Consider the following 26,862-nt stretch of genomic DNA (forward strand, 5'->3'; position numbering starts at 1 on the left):
AGATCATCAAAATATTTGTGCTGGTATGTGCCTTTTAGACCTGCCCTTGAAATTATTCAGCTTAGCTGTGGCTTGACTTGTTTTGGGCATTTGAGCTTTAATTTCTGTCCCCCTGCAGTTTTGTAGGTCTGACTTGCGGTAATTGGCCATGGGACTGTGTAATTGTGGGTTTGGGTGTTTTCAGCTGGTTTCTGAGGACATGCAGTGGTCTGGGCTTGCTCAGAGGTGGAAGGGGAAATAGCGATGGAAGAGTGCAGCAGAAAAACATCGGCATGTGGCTGAATAAGTGCAATAGTTTAAACTTATTTAAGAGGTTTTCTAACATACTGAGGCAAAGTGCCTCTCTTAAGGGCGGGCTGCACATGTGAAAGATATGCTGCAGTAAAGATGTGCTTGATAATGCTAACTGTAGTAGGATTTTGGTCTTAGCTTTGACAGTTAAGCTACGTGGTCACAGTGACAATGGGAAATGTTATTCTAGGATTTACATGTATATCCCTCAGACCTTGTCATGCTCTCCACCTTTCCACTCTGGAGACAGATTGTGGAAAAGACCTGATAGGGTTTCAGAGGTACGACCTGGGAGCTTTTAAAGTGATCAGATTTTAGGGTTTTTTTTAAGGGGATGATGGTCATTTTCTAGAAATGAAATCTCTTACAGCAGATGGCTGAAGTCAGCATATCCTTGAGAAGGAGCCGTGTGCTGCATCTCAGCTGAGGGCTGTCCTCTCGCTGCACACCAGAAACTTTCAAAGCACTTTTCGTTGCACTGCTTCAAAATCTGGGTGTGTTTGCTCTTTATTTCTCCCAGGCATAGAGAAGGAGGAAAATAATCCCTCTTCTACTGCAACCAGTGGGCTGTGCTATACCCACCCACACTGCCTCTCCCTGTGCCCATGCTGGTTACAGAGCGTCTACTGCATCTCCCCATTGACAGTTCTCATGCTGGCTGCTTATATTTTCTTTTCCATGTTAAGGAGGATGAAGGCACCTGAGATAGAAGGTTTAGATGACATGGGAAGGTTTCACCACCGAATAAAACCCAATCCACTGGAACTCTGTGCTTGTCTCCTGCCACAGCTTCTTCATAGGTTGTAAGGAAGCAGGAAGCTATTAACCAGATAATAAGCACTAGATATTACAATGGGGATTTCTTACATTGCTAGAAGAGAAAAAGGTGCCCCGCCCTTCTGCTGGCTGAAAACAGCACAGATGATATTCCCAGTACTCCCCCCCCACTGCCAAAAGATTACAGGCAACAGCATCCATGTAAGTTCATGCTGCTGACATGTGAAGCCAATGCCTCCATTTATTTTAGTTTCCAAATCACACTGATGCAGCAGCAGACAAACAAGACTACTGCTCTGAACACAGCCCTGAAGGGCACCATTCACATGTCTACCACATCAAAACCACACAGAAGTGAGGGCAGGAACAAGCTACATGTTAGAAAGCCTACAGGGTATTAATGACATATAGTAAATGGGTACTAAATAACAGGGCTGTCACTGCAAGGCTGCTGCACTGAGCTAGCTTTATGTGCCTGTTCTGCATATAAACAGCACCGGGATATCTGCAGGGCTGAATCACATGTGCCTCGAAAAGTGCCTAATTCCCATAAAGGTATGGGAAAAGCTGTGTTCTGAATATCCTTCATAAGGGATAGTGGTCTGATGGTATGAAACGGGCATGTGGCAGGACTGGATAAGGTCTTCCAGCTCTGGGGGAGAAGGATCCATCAGCTTTCAGACCTAGAACATCACTTGTTCACTGGTGAATTTCAGAAGTACTAACAACAAAGCAGTAAAATGGCTCAAAGCACCTCCAAGCATGAGGAAGAATAAGAAAATATTTATTTATTTTTACAAGCTCAAAACATTTGTTCAGCAGACCAATGGGCAGAGCTCTTACCTGAAAGAGATCTTGTGCCCCCCAAGGGCTTCTTTAATATTATTTTAATGCTTGAAACAGGGTAATATCAATTTTTGAGTGCCTGGTCCTCTAAAAAAACCAAAACAGTGCAGACACCTTTTGAGGATGAAAAGGTACCAGGTGACAGTGTTGGAAGTCACTGGTGTTCTGCAGGCCTCATGAGAAATGAGTTGTATTTACTCCAAGGTGCTGGAGTGGGGGAAACAACTGATTTCTCACTCAAGTGGGATTATGTACATCCTCAGTGGCACTTTTGTGCTTACTAGGATGGACATAGCAGTAGCATTAAGGCAGGTTGGACATCGAGGTCCTGCTCAAGCTCCTGTCACAGCTGCTGACCATGCCAGGCTGGAATATTATCAACTGGCTGCCAGCCAGCACTAAAAATTCAAGCCTCTGGCTGCCTGATTAACCACCAGCAACACAGCCTAAAACAATGGCAGCTGGCCATATGGTGAAATTAAAACCACAACCAACCTCTTCCTTGGATCCCCACTGAGGGTTCATCTTCTTTGCAGAGTTAAAATCGCTATTGGCAGGGGCTGGATTTCAGAGCAGAGGTGACACTGTTTGCATCTGCACAGCACTGGCACACCCTCCACCCAGGAGGGTCCCAAAGCTGCCCTGTGCCCCAGCGACTGGCTTTGCTGAAGAACCCCTCGGCACACTGGGTGGGAATGTGCTGGCCAGGGAGCACAGGGAGCTGTACTGCTGCTTCCTGGACCAGCACCAGTCCTTTAGCAACACATCATTGAAAGCTGTACTGAGAAACCTGAACAGGGGCAAATATGCCCCATGCTACTCATAGCTATTGGGCTGCTTTATTGCAGGTAATGTTTAAGACTGAACCAAATTACTCTTTCAGTGCATCCTGAATAAACCCTTAAAGATTTTTCCTTCTTTTCCAATCTCCATTATCACTGCAGTATTTCATAGTTCTAGAAAACCCCCAAGTATTTCAGAACAAAGCAATCCACAGCTTTCCTTCTTTTCAGTCTTTTGTATCCTAGGGCTGTCCTAACACAGTTTTTATTGTGTCACATCTCACTGTCGCTGACTGCAACCAGGCTGGCTAATCCTTCTGCTGCTGCCTTATCAGTATTTTTTGTAATTCATTGTTTGTCCATTCTACTTTCACAGCTTTTAGGGTTTTTTTTCTTGTTTCCCCTACCCTCCAATTTCAAGGCATTTGTGGCTGTCCTCTGTGACTGCTGGTAAGTGGTAATGTACAAAGACATGCAGGTAGTTAATATTGGGAGCCTGATTTTGGCAGCTGCCATCATATTTTTTCCAGTTGGGAAAGAGATAAAATTCAATATTCTCCAAAGTTGACAACATGAAAAGATTTCCATTACAGATGGAAGTGGTGAAAGAGCAGAGAACCACTATATGATCCAATGTCCCTGTGTACAGGGTACAGATCAGCATGTGCATTAGCACATATGGAGAACACTAACCTCCATGATTTACATGGTGCTTACCTACCAATGCGGGCTCAACATGGCACACAAGCTCTGGTGAGGAGATCCTATCTTTCTTAGGTCATAGGTGCTGCTTCTTTTTCCTAAGTAAAACTGTATAAGAGAATAGTTTTCAATTCTCAAGCCCTGCCATGCATTCAGGGTGGGAATCAAGGTGGCTGTCAAGGACACTGACATTGATTGTCAAAACTGAGTGGTGTTTCTTTTTGGTGGGATACATCAGCTGAACATACTTGCTCTCATCATATGCTCTTCCATGTGGCACACCTGAGCAGTTGACCAGGACAATCCTGTATCACCCCTGCTGCTGCTCCTCACCAAGTGCTCTTGTACCTCTTGGGCATGAAGAGACATCTGCTAATCAGCCAAAGTTACACCTAGGGCATCCCAAACAGCTGTCCCCATTCAACCCATTAATTCTGCTTTTTAAGTTCTTTCAGTCAGGGTTGTGCTCTTCTGGAGGTAACTCCTCAGTGTGGTGTTGGTCTTCCTAAGGAGCTGCGTCTTTGAGGTAGAGCCTGATGTAAGCAACAATCAACCAGTTATTCTTTCCTAGGAGCATAGCTTTGTCTTGGCTGAAAGATGCTAACAGCTTTTGGAGGTATGCTTCTAGCAGCATCGCAACCTTGAAACTTTTCCATCATTGCAGTCTTGGTACTGCAATGTGCTCAGCTGTGCTTCGGGGTACTCTGAGCCACTGTGATTGTATGTGGGACACTTGGACTATAAGGGATGCCGGCAACATGCTGAGGATTTTCTACTCCCATCAATTCAGGTATTTCCTCATAGGCTGCTGGAATAGTTTGTGTGACTATTGGAAGATCTTTAGCAAAGCACTCCCCCCATCCCGCCCTCTGTTTTTATACATGCCCTGCTAACCATGCTGAATCATTTGGGGGAAGAACAGAAAAAGAGTGACTTTTCTCCAGGATTTTCAAAGTGAAGGCATTGCTCAAAGACTTGTTCAACTACTCCCAGCTGCTTTACAAAGGGAGGATTTGTGACATTTCTGGTTGTGGTAAGATTTTGCTTCGAACCATGGAGTTTTAAAAACAAACATAGAGCCCTTTATATATTTTAATTGTTGGCTTTTACATGAATATGCTGCAGTCATAAGCATACTTTGGTACCTTCTGATGTGCTCTTGTGAGTTTTAATCTTGTGATAAATTCTGCATATCCTGTGCAAAATGCCACGGGATCAATGGCAAAACAGAAATAGAACAGCTGTCTGTGGTAAAATCCTTTCTGTAACTCAAACAGGAGGTCAAACACATTGACTGACAGGAATCACTCTGCATTGACACAAGCAGTAGCTTCCTCTTTTAGCAGCTGGCGACTAGTAGCTGCATGGTACAAGAGGTTCTGTTCTAAGCTCCAGCCTCCCATAAGTTTTCTCTGTGTAAAGTAATAAGAAATAAATCTTGCCTGGCATTAGTGGTACAAGCGATTAGAAATAGCTATATCTGATGTTCTCACCTTACGGAATTCAGTTTTCTATAAAGTGAGAACATGGTAACTAAAGAGCGTTCAAGCATTTTTGTTTGAATTTTTTACTTGGGAACAGTATGGGTCTACCAGTTTGAATAAAGAAAGGTCTTTACCTAAAGAATGACTGTAGCTTCTTTCGTAGACTGCAGGAACTTCTTCGCTGACATTGGATGTTCAAGGCAGCTCTCAAGGAAGTCACTAATACTTCCTTAATTCACTATGGAAGGCATGGTTCTTAGCATGGTCGTGCTTGCAGCTGCCTGCCAGACTTGTTCATTTCTTTCTATGGTTTCTCTGTTGAGCTCATGTCTCTTGGCTAGTATGTGCTTCCCAGGACCTGTACTTTTATTACTTTCAAACCTTGGATCACCTGAAGAAGAAAGTGCTTTTTTCATAACAAGCTGTAAAAGTTGCATGTATTTAATGAATGAGGAACTGTGTCCTGTCGGCTGCTGCACAGCTGGGGGAACAACGTTTCCTCTGAATCCCTACAAGACTTCCATCTAGTAACTTTGCACATTTATTTCCTTTTAATAAATCCTCTGCTTCATGTACCCAGGGGCTCCTTCAGGGGCATCAGTCATCAACATTCTCATTTTCCTTCACTGCTACACTTCTTGAACCTATTTATTCTGTTATAGTTTCAATTCTTCTTGGTCTTATCAGCTGATCCTTATATACTGCTTTGCCTGTTTCCTATGGAAGACCTCTTTATTACCTTTGCTTTATTTGAATCACTGAACAAAGTCCTTTTTAATTGCTGCCATCTGATCTTTGTCCTGGAGAAACAAATCTCATTTTTTAAAATAAATGATCTCTGCAGCCTTACGCAGCTATCAAATATTACTATTGACTCTCTTATCAGCCTGTGTAATGATGACAATTCTACCCGCTTCATTAACTATTTAAAGATTAACACTAAGTCTAGTCTAGTTTATAAGAGACAAAGGCAAGACTGAAATGTATGATCTCCTTTCTCTAGGTACAATTCTTTCTGCAATCTGAAAGAGTGAATGGTTGATATAGGAAGGTTAATGCTGTACTCCCTTTTTTATCAATTGTCTGGTTTTTCTATCAAATCTGTGCCTTATCTCATGTCTCCTTTATCAGATCTGCTTGAGTAAGGTACATAATTGAAGCCTCTTCCAAATTTAATTTCCCCTTCTTGGAAGTCCTGCAACTATTAAAAAATAAATCCTTTTACAAAGTCTGTTTTAGACAAGGAACACGTCCAAGTTCAGGTATTAACAACTTGGCAACTATGCCCTTGAACACAAAACACTCATCTTCAAATTGATCAGAAACCTAAAAAAAGGGCATTTTAAGATAATATGCTGTTCCTCATTTCTTTTCTTCAGTGAAAGGAAATTATGTTGGTACAAATTTCCTTTAAAATTGGCTGTTGGCCTTTCCTAACAGTAAACTTGGTGAAATAAAGTAATTGAGTTCTGTACATAGACTTTTGGCATTCAAAGACCTTGCTCGTGAAGGGAGAGCTATTGGCAGCTATCTAGACCATCAAAAAGTAAGTTTTGAGGTTTTCTTTGCACAAACCCTAGTGTGGCAAAAAGCTGCTATTGCATAGTTTGTGTTCAGAACTGTCTAGATGCTGCTCAATGAACTTCCACCTGTTTCCAATGTTCTTGAGTTCCCTCCTTTTGCCTTTGTTTCCATCTATTCTCTGTGTGCCTCTGACACCAAGTCCCCTTGCTCCCCAAGTACCTGCTTTGCTGAATCTTAGATTCTCATGTTCTCTTCATGAATATTTTGCACTGCAAGATGAGTACATTCTTCCTATTATGGGACTATGTACCTACTCATAGCTATCTGAGTAATAGGAGGAAGAAGACTTCTGAAGGACTGTTAGCTTTCCTGCTGTGTCCCTTTGAAGTTCTCAAGTACCTTTCACTGCTTCCAGTCTGTTCTGGCAATTATTCTTTGATTTCTTCATTAAAAACAAAGCAAACTTTCCTATGTTTTTCTTTAAAACATTAATGTCGCTATTGCTGCTTTGCTCTTGATGCTAAGAAGTTCCTCTGTTTATTTTCCCATTTATACTTATTGCGCAAATACCTTCTGTAGTTTTTCCCCTTTTCCTCATGTACTTCACCTGACGCTTTTGTTTTTTCCAGTGCAATTCTCCATTTGTTGTTCTATTTTCCTAAGTGCTACCGTAATTTTCTTCTCTTGCCTCTGGATACATAAGGAGTAAAAAAACTCATGGAAAACTACAGTTGTAGGCACTGAATGGGAGTTCTAGACTTTGGGAGTTGCAGGATTTCTTAATAATAAATGTTTAAGCTGGTAATGATGAAATTTGGAATAGATTAGCAGGTCTGTTAGGAAGCTTGAGCAGAGAGAATGCAGAAATCTTGTGTTTATCAAGTTGCTGGAGCTTTACGTTCCAGACTGGTTTCTACCTTAAGCATTTCTAGGCAACATTATCTCTAACTGTGTTTCTCTGAATTCTATTTTCTGTATTGCCTTATTGATGTGTTCCCTTCCATCCCAAAGAGCTTTCTGTCCCTGTATCTTTAGCTCCTGATAATTGTTTTACATGGCAATTTGACCGTCCAAGTGCATTATTTCCTTATCACCAGAAGCAAAGATTCTGAGTCATATCTCATGGCCTTAGACTGGAGGCCAGTTCCTTGTTGCCAACCCTGGTGTATGGTTGACTTTTTTCAGCTTTATGTTGTATTTGATGTACTTGGTTTTAAAAGTCTTGCCACCCATTACACTCTTTAATCTCACAAAGGAGTTTAAGTTTTAAACTTGTTAAGGTGATAAAGAAAATAAAAGGATACACCATTTTCTAGTTAAGGCAAGAGGTTGGATTACTGTACCATCTCAGTGTACTTCCCTACTAACCTCCAATAGCAGGCTTTTAATAAGGGGAACAGGCAAGATACATGCAGGGCAGAAGGCATGGCAATTGCCTTAGTGTCTTTTCTAAGCTGTCTCAGTGCTTGTCCTGTCAATGGTATCAAGGGCAGACTCAGAGAGCTGGTATCCCTATCGAAAAGATACTGCTTTTCTTTAACTTGTATGTTCTCTTGGAGAAACTACTGGGATGTATTGAAAACTAGCAGTGCTCAGCTTCCATGCTGCATCATTATCCTCTATTTCTCTGAACACCCTGGTTTTCTTAGTGGGGGATGCAAGCTCATTGGAGGTTTACCCTACATCCATGGCCAGGAAGGGCAGCCATTGGTGTCAGTCCCATCGTATTTGGGCAGGAAGAGACAGTTCTTTATGGCTACTGAGGCACTAAGACATCTGAGTTTCAGTTCACAATCGCTGGAGGAAACAGACTCCACGGTATTTGATGTTTCTCTTTGGCCTGTCAGGACCTATTATGCCAGTATTTGATATTGTCATGGATCCTACCAAGCTTTGTTGGCTCACCAGCCCTGACCTTCGTGCTCTCCAGTGGTGTAATTGTGGTTGACATAAAAATACGTGCAATTTTCTCACTGCATCAGTTATGAATGTTTTTACAAGGAGTTTCTAATGCTGTGAAAGCGTTTTTGAAATGAAGTAACTTCTGCTTAAACCTCGTACAGGCTCTGAATATATGGGTCTAAATGTTTTATATTAACCATTAAAGACACTCCTAGGGACTCTCTTACAGAAATCCTCTTTTTTTCAGCACAAAAACCAATCCAAGCCAGTAGTTTGCTTGGGGGGGAGGAACCCAAAGGGGTATCTGCTCTAATAATACATGCTTTATAATAACAAAATGAAGAAGGAAATTTAGTAGAATTAACTGTACCATTTGCTCATGGATTAAAAATAAAACGAACTGTTCTGGTATATAGCAAAGCCAATGCCTTCTTTTCACAAGAGGCTCTATAAGCTTTCAGCATGCAGCAGCTTTAAGCACACTGTGCCTTTTTCATGTTAGACCCATCTTCTTTGCATTCCTTTGAGCAGGGTGAATGTTTGTGCCAGCTCTCAAAACTGATGACTTTTGCCCTGCTCAAACCTCAAAGGAGTCAAGTAAAAAATTTATTTTAACTTTTGATCCCCATCCCTCCTTGACAGAAAAAGTGAACTTTTAGCTATTACTGAAACTGGAGCAGGTAGTATAGACATTAATACAAATAACAGGGATGACAGAACCTTGGTGTATGCCCTGGCTTGTAAAAAATGGGCTCTGCCTTTCAGCGACATAAACCAATTTTTTTAATGGCTATAATTTTGTTACTGCTGACTGATAGAATCCTCCTTTGGAGAAAACTGAACCAGTCTGTTTGAACGGCTTCAATATTTAAAACTCTAGCCAAGCCAAAGAAGATGAATGCAGGAGTTCTGAGGAAGGAATACTTAAAATTAAAATTCTATCCCTGGTTTATTATTAAAGAATTCCTAGTACTGAAATTATCTAGAAGACCATCTCTGAAACTGCAGTCTTTGTTCACTATCTTACATTGTTCTTTCTGGGCCTCAAGATTACTTGAGGTTCTTTGTTGATTTGGAGTGGGGCTTGGGAGGTTTCTTTTTTTTTTCCTTCACTGAGGTACCAGCCTTCCTATGCAGACAGACCATGCTTATTTTCATGGAAGTACCAGACATTAAATATGTGCAACATCTGGAAGAACAGAAACAAAACTGGTATCAACACAATAAACAAGTATAAAAGATTTATTGTAAACAAAACGTGTTTTGCTTACAAAACAATGTGTTTTGTTCACAGAACAACAGTGAAGGGGGGGAAAGCTTCCATTTTTTTAAAAAGACCATGTGCCTTTATAAAATGTAGAAAACCACCAAATCTGCTCTGTTGAGCTCATTTGTGGACACAGTAACAGATCACAAATAGTCCGCTCAAGCCAGTTATGTAATTGGCTTTGATTTTTTTTTTTTTCTTGCAGAGTGGAGCTCCAGTCTCTGAGGTTTACTGTTGGCTCTCAACCAATATCTATTTTTTAATATCTTTGATGTAGGAAGGCAAAAAATGACCCAACAAAATGGAAACAGCTCTGTAGCAGCATGAGGCCTGCCTCTGTTAGCTCCTCAAGCCCTCAGTGTGTGATCCCTAGCACTGGGGTCCCCAGCAGCCACGGAAACTGCTCCTTCTTCTTTACCAAGGCTGTAAAAACCAGGCACGGGCTGCTCCTCCAGCTGGTCAAACTCATTAAGGCGGAAGTGAGTTGCCAGTTTGTTCACCATTCTTTTCAGGGTGACAAAGGCTGCAATGACTTGGAAGATGAGGAAGACAGCAAAGATGCTATTCACTGCTCGCTCCAGTGCCTGAATTTTCAGACCTTCATTAAATAGCAAGAACAGAATTGTAGGCAACTGCAGGAGGAGAGTCAGGAGCCAAAACCCAGCTAGTTCAGGGACCTATAATAGGGAGATATCACCTATTAAAAGAGTAGCAGTTGGAGATAAAAAATTCTTATTTTTTTCCTAATTTTCCAAAAGGCAGCGTGTAATGGGAAAGGGGAGAGCGTGGTGGCTTAATATTTCCATATACTGTCCTTATAACCATACTTACTCTTAGTTTTAGGGAATGAGAGGATTCCTTTCTGAGGGAAAAATTATTGGAATGCACAAAATTAAACAGAAGCTGATGCCAAGAGAATAGAAGATGTAGGCTGTAACTTAGCAGAAATAACCATTTCTTCAACTTAGATCTCTTAGATGAACTGGCAGACCACCTTACTTACATTAAACTCCAAAAACTAAACTCCAAAATTAAGCTCTACTGCACAAATTAATACATACATGAAGTAACATACTTTTTCCTGTAGATTGCCCATGTATCCCAGGTAGAGTCGAATGACCTCTATTAATGAGGTTAGGATCATGATCGTGACCAAGATGAACTTGTAGTAATCCGACAAGTACGGATACTAGAGGGAAGAAGAGAATAAAAGTTTCTGCTGTGCTGTTTAATAACATGCTGTTTGTGATTAAATGAAGACACTGTTTGCTACTCTAAGCTGACAGTGTTGATTCACTTTTAAATACTCTTGAACCTCCAGTTCTAAGGAATTCCCAAATAAACCAAATAACCTCTAACTACAATGAGCTCTATTTCAGTACTAGGAGATATCTGATCAGAAACACATTTGTAGACCACTTCCTTCAGGACTCACCTTCAGATGGAGCATAACAACTATGCTGAGCCACCAAAATGGGAAAAAATAAACGTTGAAATAGAGGGACATCTGCAGAGGTAAACTGGAAACTACTTCATTATCTGTAGATAGAGAGAAGTCTTTATCACTCCTAGTTTGTTCCATACTTCCATAAATATGGCAGAAAGATACTACTTCATCTTAGCTTCAAGCAGGGCATTAACACTCTTCCCAGTCAATTAAACATTAAGAAAAGTATTTTTATGTATCCAGAGGAAAACTTCTTACCCTATCTTGAGTTACACCATCTCCTGGAATCTAATGCAAAATTTCAGTTCACAGGACACTGTTTTTATCACACAGTCACATATTCAAGTTGAGTGTCTGACTCTTGATTACCTGGTAGCTTGTGGCTTACTCCACAAACTCTTAGTGGTAGTTTTAGCTCAAGTGGTGCTATATACTGATATTTCAGAAAGAATTAAGTGGTGGTTTCATTGCTGTTCCTCAGAGAATGGGCAAAGTTTAAATGACACAAAATACTGGATGATCATTATTTTGTAGAGGATCCTCCTGAGTAAGGATTTAACTGCTAGAGAGCAGGTTTACATTGCCTACTCTATTTTCAATCTTTATTTAAATAGACATTTGGATGCTGCAAGAGCCCAGTAATTCTTCTAGTTCTTAACAGCTAACAATTTCAAATACGTGTTAAACTAAAACTTATCCTTTAAAGTCTGGAGAGAGCAAAATGCATTCATACGATGTGGAGAAAAGCAAATATTGAACTCTTCCATGCAGGCGGTAAACTATACTTAGGATTTCATAATAGACATACAAGATTAAACTTAAGGAAGAATTCAAAAGGGCATTGTAAGGCAATGATTCATTTTTAATGGGTGAAGTTTTATCGCCATATTCTAGTTAACTGATGATGCATCTGCTTTACTTCAATCACCAACAGTCTCTTTCCTTATGTTTTCCCCAAAAGAAGTCTGTAGGCACATCTGGTACTACCTGAGCAAGTTTAGAAAGTATTAATTGTGACCTGCTGATTTGTATTCAAGTCCTATGCCCCTGTCCGTCACCATTTGATTTCACTGAAAATTAGTCTGAACAGTCACATTGTTTCACTTCCGGCTTTGGAACTACTGCCTTCTCTTTCTGTATCTTCTAACCACTCTCGTACCTGTCTTTGTTCCATCTCAGTCTGGCATCCCTGTTTCCAATCCAGCCACATGCAGCCTGGTACACTCTGTTCCAGAAGTCTTTATGCCAGTTGCAGAAGTATTCATGGTAGCTACTAGACTACATGGGAAGGGAGGAGGATTTGGGAACAGAACTGGGACAGACCTTAAGGGTAGGGTGTGAGGGGCAGGGAATTGTTATACTGAAATAGAAGGTGTCAGACAACCAATATATATATTTAATAATCCCATTTTTTAAGCATCAACATTTTCTTACATCTGCAAAGGAATGAAATGCTATAGGTACTTCAGTTTCACTGTCTACCTAAAATTGCCCCAGCTGTCCTAATGAGTGAATCTCTTTAACACCAGGAGGACTTCAAGGAACACTGACCTATAACTCTAAAATGCTGTTCTACCTTTCAAGAAAACATGACCATCCCATTACCAGTAACTATGTGTCTGCCCTGTAGGTATTGGATGAAATTTTAATGGTTCTTGGCCATGTTACTTAAAAATAGCGAAGCCAAGAGCTCCAATTTCAATTGTGATGAACACGTTTTAGGTATGTTAAAGGTTTCATTGACACAGCATGGGTATTTGTAACTTCTGCTCAAGTTTTAGAACTGTGTTTTAGATGACTGACTAGCAATATAAACCAATTCTAATTCATCTGTCTAACCCTAAATTGAACTAATGCTTATTTTCTGGAATTGTTAAATTTAATGGAAAAGCCAGATGGTATTGTGATGGCCAATTCTTTGATGCTAGAGCAACTCACTGATACATGTCTGTGTAAACTTAATTTTTGAAATCCTGATCTCCAAGAGTTAATGGTACATTTGCAGTTGGTTTCAGAAGGCTGGATATTCACTTAAGAGTTTTCATAATGGGAAATGGGAATAACTAAATGTAGAAGTTAATCCTGGAGTTAATAAAAAGATTTCAGTGTTGTTTGATAAATGAAATTAATAATTACTGTTAGCAGTATAACTACACAAAGAAAATGAGTACTCCTGTCTTGAAATGACTTTTTGATTAATTTTATCATCTTGGAATGGATTTAACAGTTGAAATTAATACAGCCTATGTAGACAGTCTGTGTTTATTTCCATGGCTACTCTTAGTCCAAAGGTATGAAAAGGGGACATGTTGGCTTGCAAGTTTCACTGGCAGCATGATGAAGAAATGGCTATAGGTCATTCTGATAGACTTGGAAATTAAAGAGAAAGGTGGCATCTTGCAAGCTTCAGTTTTTGCTACCTAACTCTCTAGCTTTGTACACCTCTTCATGCTTTAAGCACCTGATGTCCTAACTGCGCAGGACTACTGAGCTTAAAACAGCAGTTCAGTTCTTCTGTTTGTTCTGTGTTCTCCATGATTTTTTTTATATCTTTTATTTGGGCACAGGCAGAGTGCCTGGTGGGTGGGTAAGAATAGATTTTTTTTCACCTGTAATACTTTACACTAACTTGCTTACTAAGCTGTGAAGGCCGGTGTAGAGTGTACCCGGTTTCAAACCACGCCTGTTCCCTGTGGAATATTTTAAGGAAGCCTGTCTCAGACCTGCAACACCGCATCATGCGTTAGAGCTGTTTTACCCCAAACACCATCACGCCACCACACTACATGACTGACGGTGACACCAGGTCCCATCGATAAGGAAACTCCGCTTTTCACCGGCGGGCTGCCACCTGTGTCCCAGGGTTCCTCTGAGGCCTCTCCTCGGACCCTGAATCCGGAGGAGAGCGGCCGGGCTCTGGAACCGGTACCTCCGTCGTCCCGACCGGGCAGAACGGGAGACGTCCGTGCCCCCACCCGGCGGCAGAACACGGCCGTGCCTCAGTCCGACGCCCCGCCCCACCGCCCGCCAGGTGCCGGTGGACGCCATCTTTCTTCCCAGGACGCTCCCCCCGTGCCGGCCGCGCCCGCCGCCATTTTTGTTGCTGGCGAGCCGCCGCCGCGCGTTACCTGCGCTGTCTCCCGGGTACGGCGGGCCGGTGCGCTGGCTGTCGGTGAACACGGTGCGGCTGAAGGAGCCCAGCCGCCGCCTCAAGGGCTCGGGCAGCGACATGCTGCGGCGCCGCCGCCCACCGTTGCTGTGGCGACGGGGCGCGCAGGCGCGATGGGGAGGAGTGGTGCTCGCGGCTTGCCGACGGACGGTCTGAGTCCCCTCAGGGTGAGCGGGATGGAGCTTCTCCCGGCGCCGGGGCGAGGAAAGCGGTGCCTCTGCCACGGGGACAGTGTTATAGCGGAGCTTTCTGGCAGAGGTATCGAGGCCAGAGGTTTACGCTTGCTGGTGTGATGTAAAAACATGTTTATATGTGCTGTGTGTGAGAGAGCGGTCACTGCTGCCTCGGTCTGTGCTCAACACACGTAGCATTCCTGCTTGCTTCTGTCATGTATATGGAAACATAGAATGGTTTGGGTTGGAAGGGACCTTAAAGCTCATCTAGTTCCAACCCCCTGCCATGGGCAGGGACACCTTCCACTAGAGCAGGTTGCTCCAAGCCCCTGTGTCCAACCTGGCCTTGAACACTGCCAGGGATGGGGCAGCCACAGCTTCTCTGGGCAACCTGTGCCAGCGCCTCAGCACCCTCACCTGCCTAAGATCTCATCTAAATCTCCCCTCTTGAAGTTTGAACCCATTGCCCCTTGTCCTATTGCTACAGTCCCTGATGAAGAGCCCCTCTCTGGCATCCTTATAGGCCCCCTTCAGATACTGGAAGGCTGCTATGGGGTCTCCACGCAGCTTCTCTTCTCCAGGCTGAACAGCCCCAGTTCTCTGTATGTGCATGGAGAACATTTTTGCTTGTCACTGTGCAAATGTCGAGCTTTCCTGCCTGATTTCATCCCTGAAAATGAAAGCAGTGCCCCGCAGGCAGGTCACCCGGAGATTGTGGTGGCACAGTCAGCAGTGAGCCCTGCGTGTGAGAGTTCCTCAAAACAACATCTTTTTGCCCCAGAAGTGCTGGTGCCTGCCAGCTCTGAGCATCTTCCCTCAGCTCACACATCATCTTGGTTTCTTTCTAATCAGTCAGAGTGGATTTTTTTCCCTAGTCTGTTAGGGCAGGGTTTGTTTTTTTCTGAGAAGGTTACTACAAAATAGTGGTCCAAGGAAGGAAGCTGCAGGGCCTCCATGCTTCTGGTAGGATAAATCTTGGGGAGTGATGGTGCTTGATGATGGCTAGAGAGAAGGGGGTGTGAAATAAGCATTAACATTGTCAGAGCTATTTTATCACTTACGGTGAATATGAATGACTTTCATTTTGTGATAGATTCAGCTATAACCAAATTAGCAAATACCTTTTCCTCAAGGAAACCTGTCTGTGTCAATATTGACACAGACAGGTGTGTCAACTTAACACAATGTTAAAAAGCAATGGTGAGGTGATCACTACCTTTTTTGTCTCATTAGCTGTTGCTCTTTATAGGAAGTCTGCATGGAATTAAGAGAAGTCAATAATGTAAAATCAAGTTCTGCTTGTTCTTCTCTTGTTCAGAGTATGTAGTCCCCCTAAATACAAGGTAACCTGTTCACCAGGCTTTTCAGCCCTCTTAGGTCCTAATTCCTTCTGAGGAGAAGGGATGCCATTCTCCCAGGAGATTATTCTGTGTGCAGGAAATTATTTTCTGTGTGACCAGAATGAAAGAGCAGCTTGTGCCTTTTACTGGGAGAACTGATAACATCTGTGATTTTATTGTACCTAACATGACATGTTGACGCCTTTCTGCCCCCTACCCCAAAATCGTACTTAGCAGTGCCTGGGGTGATCATTCTCCAGTCTGACTTTCCAAACTCAATATCTCTGACTAAATAATTTAAAGCTGTGTTTAAATTTAATTTCACTCTTTCCCTCTGGGAGGACTACAGAGAAAGATGGCTGAACAAGCAGGAGTTCTGAGAAATCCATTTGGCTTTCCAGCTGATGAATGATGTGGTATTGACAACAGATACTTTTCAAAGAACTTCTCCAAACACGGGTATGCCGGCAGGAATCTGCATCAGAAAAACCCTGAAGACCTTCAGAAGAAGTGAAGAGGAAATGATTTTTAAATAATAGCAGCAGTTTGGAAGGAAGAAGGAATTAAAGATATCCCAGAATTTCAAGGGTTGCTGTGCATGTCCCCTTAGCAGCAGGGAGGGCAGCAGGCTTTGCTGTGTAAGGGATCCTAGAAAATAAAGTTTTAAACACAGGTGAGGGTTATCCCTCTTTAACATATAAGACAGAATAAGAGAAGCTGAGTCCTGTTAAATGCTGATTGCAGTTTGTGTTGAAACTACAGAAGGCGGCACTTAATTCAGCATGTTCTGGATATAAGCAGACAGGTAATTCATCCGGTGAAAAACACTCCTTATAAAGTATCAAAACACAAGGTAAAGAGCTGATGGAGCTTTTGTAGTACGAGATGGGTCGGTACAGTACGGACCACAGCTCAGCAATGGTTCACCTTTGAATTAGGTAGCTCAGGCTTGTTGGGAAATAATTTAGCAAAGGTAAAAAGTCAGAGTATATTTCATGTTTTTTGACCTGTGAGGCTTCCCCAATAATCAGCATAGTGACTGTGATGCCTGTGGGGGGTTAAAGCAACACAAGCTGAAGTCATAGACATCATGTTGTGTCCTAGCCAGATGTGGATCTCAAAGCTCTGAGCTGTGAAAGCAGTAGAGGTGTAATGCAGTTTCAATGATATAAATCTGTGAGTGGATGCCTGAAAATTGGCTCACTACCTAATAAATAACAGGAGAGTTTAAAGATCACTTTTATATTTGAGGAACCATTATGAAAAGCAGCCTTAATGTTAGATAAGGCTTCTGATAAGGTTTCTGAACTTCAAGAAGTACAGTCCGTATTTGTTATCTTGCCAATTGCCAGTAGGTGCTAGAGATGTGTTTCCTGTCAGGTTCAACAGCTGTAATGGTGACTTTTGGCAGGCTGAGAGAGCTGGGCTTGTTCAGCTTGGAGAACAGAAGGCTCAGGGGAGACCTTAGAGCAGCTTCCATTGCCTAAAGGGGGCCTGCAGGAGATCTGGAGAGGGACTTTTACAAGGACATATAGTGACAGGACACGGGGGAATGGCTTTAAGCTGACAGAGGGGAGACTTAGATTAGACATTAGGAAGAAGTTCTTCCCTGTGAGGGTGCTGAGGCGCTGACACAGGGTGCCCAGAGAAGCTGTGGCTGCCCCATCCCTGGCAGTGTTCAAGGCCAGGTTGGACACAGGGGCTTGGAGCAACCTGCTCTAGTGGAAGGTGCCCCTGCCGGTGTCAGGGGCTTGGAACTAAAGGAGCATTAAGGTCTCTTAAACCAAATTATTCTGTGATTCTGTGATCTAGCAGATATCACCATAAAGTTCTGTGCTATAGGCAGTGGCAAGATGATGAATCTGTGCAAGATTTCAAATTAGGTTACCTGAAACCTTGTTTTACTGTTGTTGCCTTGGTCCTGGTCTGGTTAAAAACTCTTCAAATTAGGGAAAATGTAGTCGCATACTCTCAGCTCATTAGGTTCGTATGAATTAAAAGTATGGCAGGGTTTTGATTAAGTCATATATTCATGGAAGTCTAAGGTTTTTTTCATAGTATAAGCTGGTGGCCTGGAAAAGTTCAGCCTTTAAGGATTTTCTTTTTGATTACTTTTTCAGAATGAAAGAATGGAAGAATTTTCCCTGAACTGCACAGTGTTATGCCTTTTCCTGATGCCAGTGGCTATGAGCAGGGGCCCTGATCCCCCAAACACTTTGATTTTTCTTAGGAAAACCTGTCAAGTATACAGTCAGGTATCCTGCCAGCAGCTGTGTGGCAGTCAGTGGGACTTTGCAAAATTGGGCTCTGCTCATTCAAAACTGAAGCAATCCAGCATAGCAGTCAGTGAAGTGTAAAACTGAGCAGTAGGTACAGGAAAGGCCATTGGAATGCAGACACCACAAGAAATGCATGGATTTGCCATGTGAACTCAATTTCCAGACACAAGGTGTGAATCTGTGATATTTGGCAGCCTTATATTTTCAGCAGATGGCCAAGCATCCTACACGTCCCCATGAAATAAAACTGTGCACACTTTTAATATTTTTGTCTGTGCAGATGCTTAAAATACTCCCTGAGGATGGAATATGTACTCTTTGTTTTTACTAATTCTGTTTAATTTTCTTTAGACTGAGGCACACATTTTTTTGGTCAATTTAACAAACAGAACTCTGATTTTCTGTAGGGAGGGTTAGAGAGTACCCAGTCCAGTTTCAAACAGAAGAGAATCTCAAAGCCTCAAGGATCAGAACACCAGGGCATCTTCATTGACGAGTCAGAGCTTCCTCTAACAGAAGGATATAAATCTGTGCCATAAGGAGTCAAAGAAGGAAAAACATTCAACTGTTATGTGGCTGTAACAGTTACGATGACCATCTGTATAAATAGTGTAACTGTCTAGCTTTTGTGATGAAACTCTGTTTGGCCTTTTGCTTTTTTGATGGAAAGGCATTCCATTACTCAATTTCTTTGTGTCTATTCACATATGAAATGTTAAGGTAGAAACAATCAGATTTCCCATTCTCTGTGTTTCAAAATAAGCTACTGAAATGTGAAAGTGGAAGAAATAGGCTCGTAATTGCACAGCATATTAAATGACTGTTTTATTTCTCTCTACACGTTAGCTATAAATAAAACAAAAGTCCCTGAAAATCTGCCTGAAAGCTTTAAATCAGAGAAATATTGGATCTTTGTGTATCCACAGTAGTCCAACTAAGTTGGTAGACACTGGCTTGGCTCCCAGACCTAAGCTCCTGGGGCTCTCTGGCAACAGCACTAAGCCATAAACACCAGATGCAGTATATCTAACGAAATTAAATATCAGCAGTTTCTTACAGTTGGCATTTCAGAAACACAGAGTTCATTTAAATGGTGCCAGTGGTTTATCTTTGCACCTGAATCACAATTGCTATATTTCTGAATGTGTTGGTGTGGAATCTCATGAATGCTGTTTTCCCTGGCACGCCTGTGTTGCTGTCCCTTATGTAGCCATAAGTGTGCAAGCAGCAGAAATCACTCTCCTCCTTGCTTGCCCTTCAATACCTGCCCAGTGCTTTAGCAGAGTGCTGTAAAACATGTAAAAAGTGCTGATGAGCGGAGCTGTGTGCAGGCAAGCAGAGTGCAGGCTTGCTTTTGCCTCATGTCCTCAGAATGAAGTGACAGATTGGGAGTTTTAACAAATTACAAGTGCCACGAAGGCTCTAATGTGTGTATTTGAAAGGATGGTGTTATTAGCTGTGACAGTGTCTGCCAGAGCAATTTCACAGCTGTGCTCCTGGCTTGCAGTACCCCAGGACAATCTTTTCTCAGTGTCACTTGTACTCGTCCCTGGTGTTCGTTTAACACCTGCGGGATATTTGTTTCTGATAAACAGTTGTTGTTGCTGATGAGACTTAGCCCAGGCCCTTGTGTAAGATACTACATATTGCTGCAGTCATTCTATGCATTAAATATATATTGGCTATTTTAGTCTTAAGCAGAAAGACAGCAGCAAAAACCCCTATCCCCCAAAAAAAAAAGCAAAACCGAAAGGACTATTACTTGTTCCTGTGGATTGAGTTTCTTCTTGCTGTACTTGGCATTTAGTTAGAGCTGCTCGCTAGCTTGTTTTATTTTATTGATTTGTAGTTTTGTCAAGCATGTTGGGAAACTCAAAGTTGGCATGGCTGTTAAACAAGTTTCAGGGTTATTAAACAAACTTTACCATTTGTGTTGCAAAAGTACTCAAGATTTTTGTGAGACACAAGGAGGTTACTGTGAATGGATGGATTTTGAGCCAGATTTTCACTTCTGCGAAGATCCTTGACATGCTCTTAAAGGACTCTACATGACCTGGCCAGTGCTGAGAGGACCCCTGCTTGCAAAAGGTGGCTCTGGAGTAGCCAGTGAACACCATGTTGTGACACTGTAAGGAGGCTGGGTACCTTTCTTCAGCAAAGTGATGTTCTTCATTTGCTTCCAGACCTTGTTGGGGATAAGCTCTGCCCCAGTCACACCTGCAAGCCTGGGCAGGGCTTGAGACCTGTTCTTTCAGGAGATACTCAGGGAAGTGGTGGGGGCTGTCAGAAGTTCTCAGCGAATAGTGTTTTGTCCAGTGTGTGGCTGGAATAGTCACAGTGTTCTCTTTGCACAGAAATGCACATGGAGAAGTCTGCTTTGGCTCTAGAGTCGCTTTGAAGATGCCTTTGCAGTTTGTGGGGAGTATTTGTAGGAGGATTTTTATGACAGAGGATCCGATGGCTTCAGCCTTGGTCTCATCCTTGCTTGCATAGATAGGTGAGGTGGTCTTTCCTGCAGTAATTTTAGCTGTCTAAATATTACTTGTTCAATCCAGACTAGTTAGAGATGCTTCACCTCTATGGTGGGTTCCCCCAGAAGGCTGTTGATGGGGAGGAGTAATGTGCTTGCTTGCATGTTTCTGTCCTTCTGTAGTGATTACTGGTAGAGTCTAGTTATTTTGCTATATCCAGGTGCCCAGCCGTTTGAAAACTGAACGCTTTACAGAGATCTAGGTTCTCCCAGAGGTTATTTTGTGGGTCTAAGCTCCCCCAGATGGTAGAGCTGTTTGTGCTTCCTGGGCATCACACCAGATACTTTACTTGTAGTCTGTATAATTCTTGGAAAATGCTTCCTGGGACATGGGCCCTGACTGTGCCGGTGCTTTCTCTTTTTATTGCAGAATCCAAAGATGGCACAGGACTTAAAAAATTACCTCCAAGGTGGCCTGTATCAGCATGATCATAAACCCAAGCAAAGGCAGCATTCGTTTTGTTATTGTATGCTGCTGACAGTTCTCTGTAATAGCTGTTTTGTACCTCCTTTGCAACTAGCTCAAGCCCAAACCCAGAGTGAGTGATGGAGGATAACATTAGTAATGTGATCACTTAGGGGAAAAAAGCCACAAGGCAGAGGGGACTGTTGTTTAGTTAAGAAACTAATCACAGGGTTAGGGTTTGTATTTTTAGTTTCTAAATTCCTATTTGGACAGTTACATAAAAGCCTGATTTCAAAAGTGCAAGTATGTAGAATCTTCAGTGCAACTTCAGTGGGGCAACAGCAGCACCCTAAACTGAGATCAGCTATTTGTATTCTCCAATATGCATTTGGGTGCCTAAATTTGGATTTCTAAACACAAGCAATCTCCCCCTCTGCTTTGAAGTTTTGCTGAATGTAAAGGTGAGTGTTGTGTTATCAAGTCAGAATCAGTGTGTTTCCTTTATCCCTTCTTCATATCCAGGCCAACACTTCCTCCTTGTGAGAGTAAACGATTGTGAGAATGACTGGAAATCCCACAAGTCTCACTGCAGGCATAGAAGATTCAGGCATAGAAGCAGAGTTCTGGTTCAGGGTCTTTACCTTCAAACATCATGGGTTATGCTTTTGGGATGTTAGTGCAACACCACTGCAACCTATGATATCTCTCTTGGGATGCGGATTTGGCTCCATAGTTATTTTTGTTCCATAATCTGTTAGCTTTAGGCTCTTTGCTGTGTTTCCAGACAAAGCAAACTTGGCTCAAATTCTCATCAAGAAGCAAGAAGAAAGAGTGTAGTGACTCTCCAAAGTTCCAAAGAGCGCTTAATTCTTTCTTTTACATTTTCAGTTACTTAAGGCAGGGGCTTCTTACGCTGGGTACTTGCGCCATTGTACCTAAGTCTCAGCTGTGGCACTAGTAGCCATCATAGTATGAATGATCATTTTGAACTCTCCAGTCTGCTGGCTTTGAAATGTAAAATTTCCATCATTTGGGTTTTCTCATGGAACTGGAATCTATAAAGTGGTGCTTAACACTGGAGAAAGTCTAAAGGGATTTTTACTATAAAGATGTTGCTTAAAGTCAAGAAATTCCTTTCCTGTGTGCTGCATTGTTCGCGTTCACGGTGGAGGAGGCAGGATGGAAGGATCAAATCCAGCTAGCTTGTCCTCTTTTTCCATGAAATGCTTTATTACAGGACTCAATTAAGAGCAGTTTTGTCCCTCAGACTGTCTACAAGGTCTTGCCTGCCTTTAGGAATTTACAGCTGCAGGATTCATTACAACAGTATTTTAAAACACTCAGTGCTGGTGCAGCAGCTCCTAAGTAGACATGCACCGAGTTCACTGTGCAGGTGGAGTGTTGTTTGTAAACTGCAGCATCCACATCAAGACGCAAATACAGTCTGTGTTGATACATGTTTAAAGGACAACTGGAGGTACCCATGAGAAAAGCTAGAGCCTGCTGTGGAGTGCCACTGCATCATGTTTTCTGTCTTCTTTCATGTGAATTAGCACAGCTTGTGCCAGATTTTTGCCTCTGTAGCATTATGAGTTGCAACGGTTTAGTTGATGGGGAAGACCTGTGCTGAGGTGCTGTAGGTTTGGTGTCACAGTGTGACATGATTGGTAAGAAGTAATTAAAATAGAAGGAGGACATCGGCAAAGTCGTTTTCTGCTTGACTAGTTGATTTCTATTCAGCTGGTCACTTTTGCTTGCAAAAAGTCATGAATATCTACTAGGTCTTGTCTGATGTAACCTGGCACATCTGTGAGTTCCTTAAATTCTCCGTGTAAATCAGTAAGGCCCTGGGAAGGGAACTTCATCCTCCATGCCAAAGCCAGGCCAACCATGTCCAAACCACACCTCTCCAGTGCCTGGGCAAACCTACCCTGGTGCTCAACTGTCTGGATCATGATGAAATGCAGCCTAAGCCACGCTTTTTTTCAGTTCTTCACTTCTCATCCTACCCACCATGCACATGCAGCTACTTCACTGCTTCTTTCTGCAGCTACATTTTCATTTCTGTGTTGTATGCTCCCTCATGTGCTCTTCTGTTAGTAAAACAAATCTATGTCTGTATGCTAGATGTTTATCACAGTAGGTATCCGCTGATTTCCTCGAGAGGAAGTCTAACAGGCAGAGACGGGAAAAGATTTAGATGAATATACTAGAAGAGTTTTGGTGTACATTGCAAATTGCCCACTGTGGTACTAGTCAGCCCTCATTGATCATGCTTGAAGAACACGTTCTTTCCTTGAACATTAAATGTGGCAACTCACTGTATGAGGACTCAGGATTGATACTGCTATCCTGCAAGGATAATGAGGAATTTGGCAGCCCAGATTAACAGATGCCTTGAGAGATGCAAGCATGATCACCTTCATAAATACATATTATGAAAGCATGGGCAGTGTTCTAACTGTAATGTATTCTCCCTGAAGGAAAATATGCCTGAATAAAGAAATCAGAAGGAACTTGTTGCCAAATGCAGAATGGAAGGAAATTCCTATAAGGCTGGAGTCTATCCACATTTTTCCTGAGTGGTCTTTTCGAGAATTAGATGAGGAGTTATTTCTCTTCGTTTTGTTAACCTCTAATCTCCAAACTCTATATCACTTTGCAGAAACACACTGGCATGTATGATGTGCATACATAACATAACATTCCCTAGGAGACTTGATACTGCTTTATAGTCACTGCAGGTGAATTTGTTTATAAAAAAGGCAAGCAGCTACTTGAGACAGAGGGAGTATAAATCAGTATTTGCTCCTGTGCCGAAAGTGGATTTCTGGCTGTGTTATAGTATAAAGGAGATTATTTTTCCACAAAATGGCAAGACCAAAGAACCCTGGAGATGAATTCAAGCAGTCCTTATAAAGATTGTTTATTATAAAAGTCTCAGTTACCAGATGTGGAGGGCCTTTAACATCAGATCTGGGTTAGCTGCTTGAGTTTGCGAACTAGTCTTAAAGCTGTCAGTACCTCCAAGTTGACATTCAGCCTTGCCTCAAGGAATCCTAGTTTAAGAGCAATCGAAAAACATTGCTAGGCAGTCCCTTCTCATCAGTCTATTCTGGCTGAAGGTGACTTGTTGAGATTATTCCTGAATCCCAGGAATAACCCTTCCTTGTGGGAATGTCTGTTGGCAGCAGACATGACATAGGAGAGTTTACAGGTTGCCCCAGCTTGCATGGGCGACTGGACCTAGGATCTGGCAGCTGTAGATTAGAGGTACCCAAAGCTGCCTTAAGGCTGCCTCACACGCCAAGGGTGTGTTCTGCACTGCCAGGAGGGAGAATTGCAGCCTCAGAGCCTGGACTGTCAGCGCTTTATTCCAGCCATTATGTCCCAAAATCTCATCCTGGTGAGGGGTTGAGTCTGTCAGCTGAATAACTTACCTTCTGTTCTCAATGTTTCTTTACTCTGCGACAGTGAACTTCTGTCCATCACTGGACAAATATTTTAAAGCAGCTTTTTGCTGTATGCCTTTCAAAGCAGAGAGAAGTGCCAAGTTAAACCAAACTTCAGAATGTCTTATTATTTGCAAGAGAAAGCTCATCAAGTAGAGTTTCCAGTGCAACGGGTAGAAAGTTGTAATTCCTTGGGGCTGGCTTAATTTTGCCTAAGAGTAGGCAACTCATGTAGCCGTATTTTCATTCCCATGTGAGATCAGGGTCCTGACAGCATGAGGCACTCTGCTGAAGTGAATGGAAGTGGTTTATTTTTTTAAGGTAAGGAAGAGCTTTAACCTTTCATGTGAAACAACTCATATAACTTCACTAAGCGCTTCTGCAGTGAGCTTTATAACTCCTAGTGGAATGAGAGCTTGTTTCTTGTCCAGCCTTGATTTGACTGGGTTGAGATATGCTTAAGAACTAGTCTAGGCTGAAAGATATTTTTCATGTAAGAAAGCTGCAGAAAGGATAATGACCACAAGAGTCTGAGTAGCAGCAAAGGCTTCAACTTGCTCCCTTTGAGCATCAGCTTGTCTTGCTTTGACATTAGTAGGGTGTCAAGATGTAGACTTAGCTGAAGTAGATTTTTTCATCAAACAGATTTGTTTACTTGGTTTTTGCCACTCACCCCCAGCCCTTTTTGCTATGTGTAAGTGCCTTTCTAGTCCAGGACCCTTCAGAAGAACTATAATTTAAAAATCCTTTGGTAACTACGCTTGAATTTTCAGTCAGAACCTTCATCAAATTTAAGTGCTATTTGGTTTGTAAGTGTTGGCTAATATTTGGACTGATTAATTTCACATACTGCTTTCTGGAAACTGCCATAGTCCATTGCACAGGCAAATATTGGCCCAGCATATGGAAAATGGCAACTGATCCAGCTGCTCTGGGGCTCCCAAGGAAAGACGCATGAAAAAGAGCTGGTTTTCAGACTGCCTCCACCTTCTCAAATGGAAGTTATTCCTGGGTTTTACCAAGGCACTGAGGCCTTGGAAACCACTGCTGACTTTAGAAAACTCACTGGTCACAAACACAGTTCCTTCCAGTACTATTCCTCTCCTCCCAGTATTATTCATGTTAATTATGGCAATAGGTTGTAATCAATTAGTGCTGGAATAAAGGGACTAATATGCTGTGCAGATGCAGCTTGATACTTGCTTGCAGAAGATACCTGAGACAGCACAAGTACATGGTGCTCAGCATGGTGCTTAGCATGACACAGCTGGAGGTGCTGTACATGGTGTGCCTCTACATTAGTGTACACTGGAGGCATTCCTTACCTCGCATCAATCTTCGTGCCCTTGAAGTAATCCCTTATGCACACCACCAGTGTGCTCAAAGTGGTTTCCTTCCTGGTCGACCAAGGTTGAAGTCATGCAGGAGTGCTCCCGATGGTAATCAGCCTGTGTTGTGAGCACAGTGTCCTCCAAAATTAATGCACTGCTCAGGCATGCCAGTGACCTGCAACTCAATACGAGCCACATTGCTGGTAAGTGTTATGTAGATAAAAAGTCCTAGAACTGTAGCACATTGTGTCAAATCAACCCTCAAGTTTCCCCTCTTTATGTCATGCCAGGAGGTGTTGTAGATGCACAGTCCTGATCCAGCAGTGGTACTTATAGATGCTGATAATAGAGAGCATGCTGACATACTACACACAGAAATAATTTAGATCAGGTGCCAGCAGAAAAGCCCATGGGTAACTCAAACAATCCTGGTCATTCCAGTCTGCCTCTTTCTTTGAGCGTGGATTTGCAAAATGCCACCCCATAGCAGTGTGTCCATACCAACATTGCCAAGCCACTTTCAAAGGATACTTCCTCTCTGTTCTTTTTTGGAAGTGGTGAAGACTTCCTCAACCTCACGGTGAGAAGCTAAGAATCAAAATCAGTGGCTTTATTTTTGCTTTTTGGGTGGAGTTTGTTCTTGCTGGATAATTCTTTGCAGCCCCAGGGAAATTTTCTGGTAATGTTATCTGTCAGTGGCCCAAAACACGAAATCTGAGCAATGTGGGGTTTAAAAGGCAAGAGAAAAAGCAGTTGCTTAAAATTTTGGTCCATGAGAAAGCTGGTAATTTTTTTCTCTCTGATCATGTAACTTGTAAGAGGAGAGAGGGAAATCAAAGTGGACTATTAAACAGTTTAATGCAGAAATTACTCAACACTTGTTTTTCTAAGCTTGAAACCAGAAAAATAGTGTTCTGTTCAGTGTTTCCATCATATCTATAGACAGAGTAAAATGTCTGTAGTCTTGAGAGAAAGCTCATAAATTTGGCAGGTTACCAACCTCTAGTAATGCACATGTTGTATTGCTTGTGATTTTCAGATGCTTCTGTACATGGTCGCTTGGAGCATTGCTCTTTTCAGCAGCTAGACACAATCGTATGCAAAGGTTGCACAGGAAACTCACATTGTTTTCCCATTTGATGTTATAGATTGACCTTGGC

The 26,862-nt window shown here is 42.3% G+C and overlaps 1 protein-coding gene across 2 annotated transcripts; it reads right to left on the reverse strand.

Annotated features, from left to right (window-relative positions):
• Positions 1 to 9,532: 9,532 nt before the first annotated feature.
• TMEM17 (transmembrane protein 17) lies at positions 9,533 to 14,296 on the reverse strand. Of its 2 annotated transcripts, XM_030490633.1 has the most exons (4): positions 14,151 to 14,296; positions 11,011 to 11,114; positions 10,651 to 10,764; positions 9,533 to 10,252 (listed from the first exon to the last, which is right to left on the reverse strand). In XM_030490633.1, the coding sequence occupies exons 1-4, from the start codon at positions 14,251 to 14,253 to the stop codon at positions 9,923 to 9,925; spliced, it is 651 nt and encodes a 216-aa protein (XP_030346493.1). In that variant the 5' UTR covers positions 14,254 to 14,296; the 3' UTR covers positions 9,533 to 9,922. The 2 variants fall into 2 exon arrangements, with proteins under 2 accessions (XP_030346493.1, XP_030346494.1); XM_030490634.1 differs by lacking the exon at positions 11,011 to 11,114 and having other exon boundaries at positions 10,637 to 10,764.
• Positions 14,297 to 26,862: the final 12,566 nt, after the last annotated feature.

This window comes from Strigops habroptila, chromosome 6, assembly GCF_004027225.2.
Source record: "Strigops habroptila isolate Jane chromosome 6, bStrHab1.2.pri, whole genome shotgun sequence".
In the NCBI taxonomy this organism is placed as follows: domain Eukaryota; kingdom Metazoa; phylum Chordata; class Aves; order Psittaciformes; family Psittacidae; genus Strigops; species Strigops habroptila.

Bases quoted from the DNA above. Each gene is read 5' to 3' on its own strand.
- TMEM17 (XM_030490633.1), bottom strand. From the start codon at position 14,253: ATGTCGCTGCCCGAGCCCTTGAGGCGGCGGCTGGGCTCCTTCAGCCGC. The intron at 10,765-11,010 runs GTGAGTCCTGAA...TCTTCCCTCTAG, and splicing joins TTGTTATGCTCCATCTGAAG to TATCCGTACTTGTCGGATTA. The intron at 10,253-10,650 runs GTATGTTACTTC...TCCCTATTATAG, and splicing joins TGGGCAATCTACAGGAAAAA to GTCCCTGAACTAGCTGGGTT.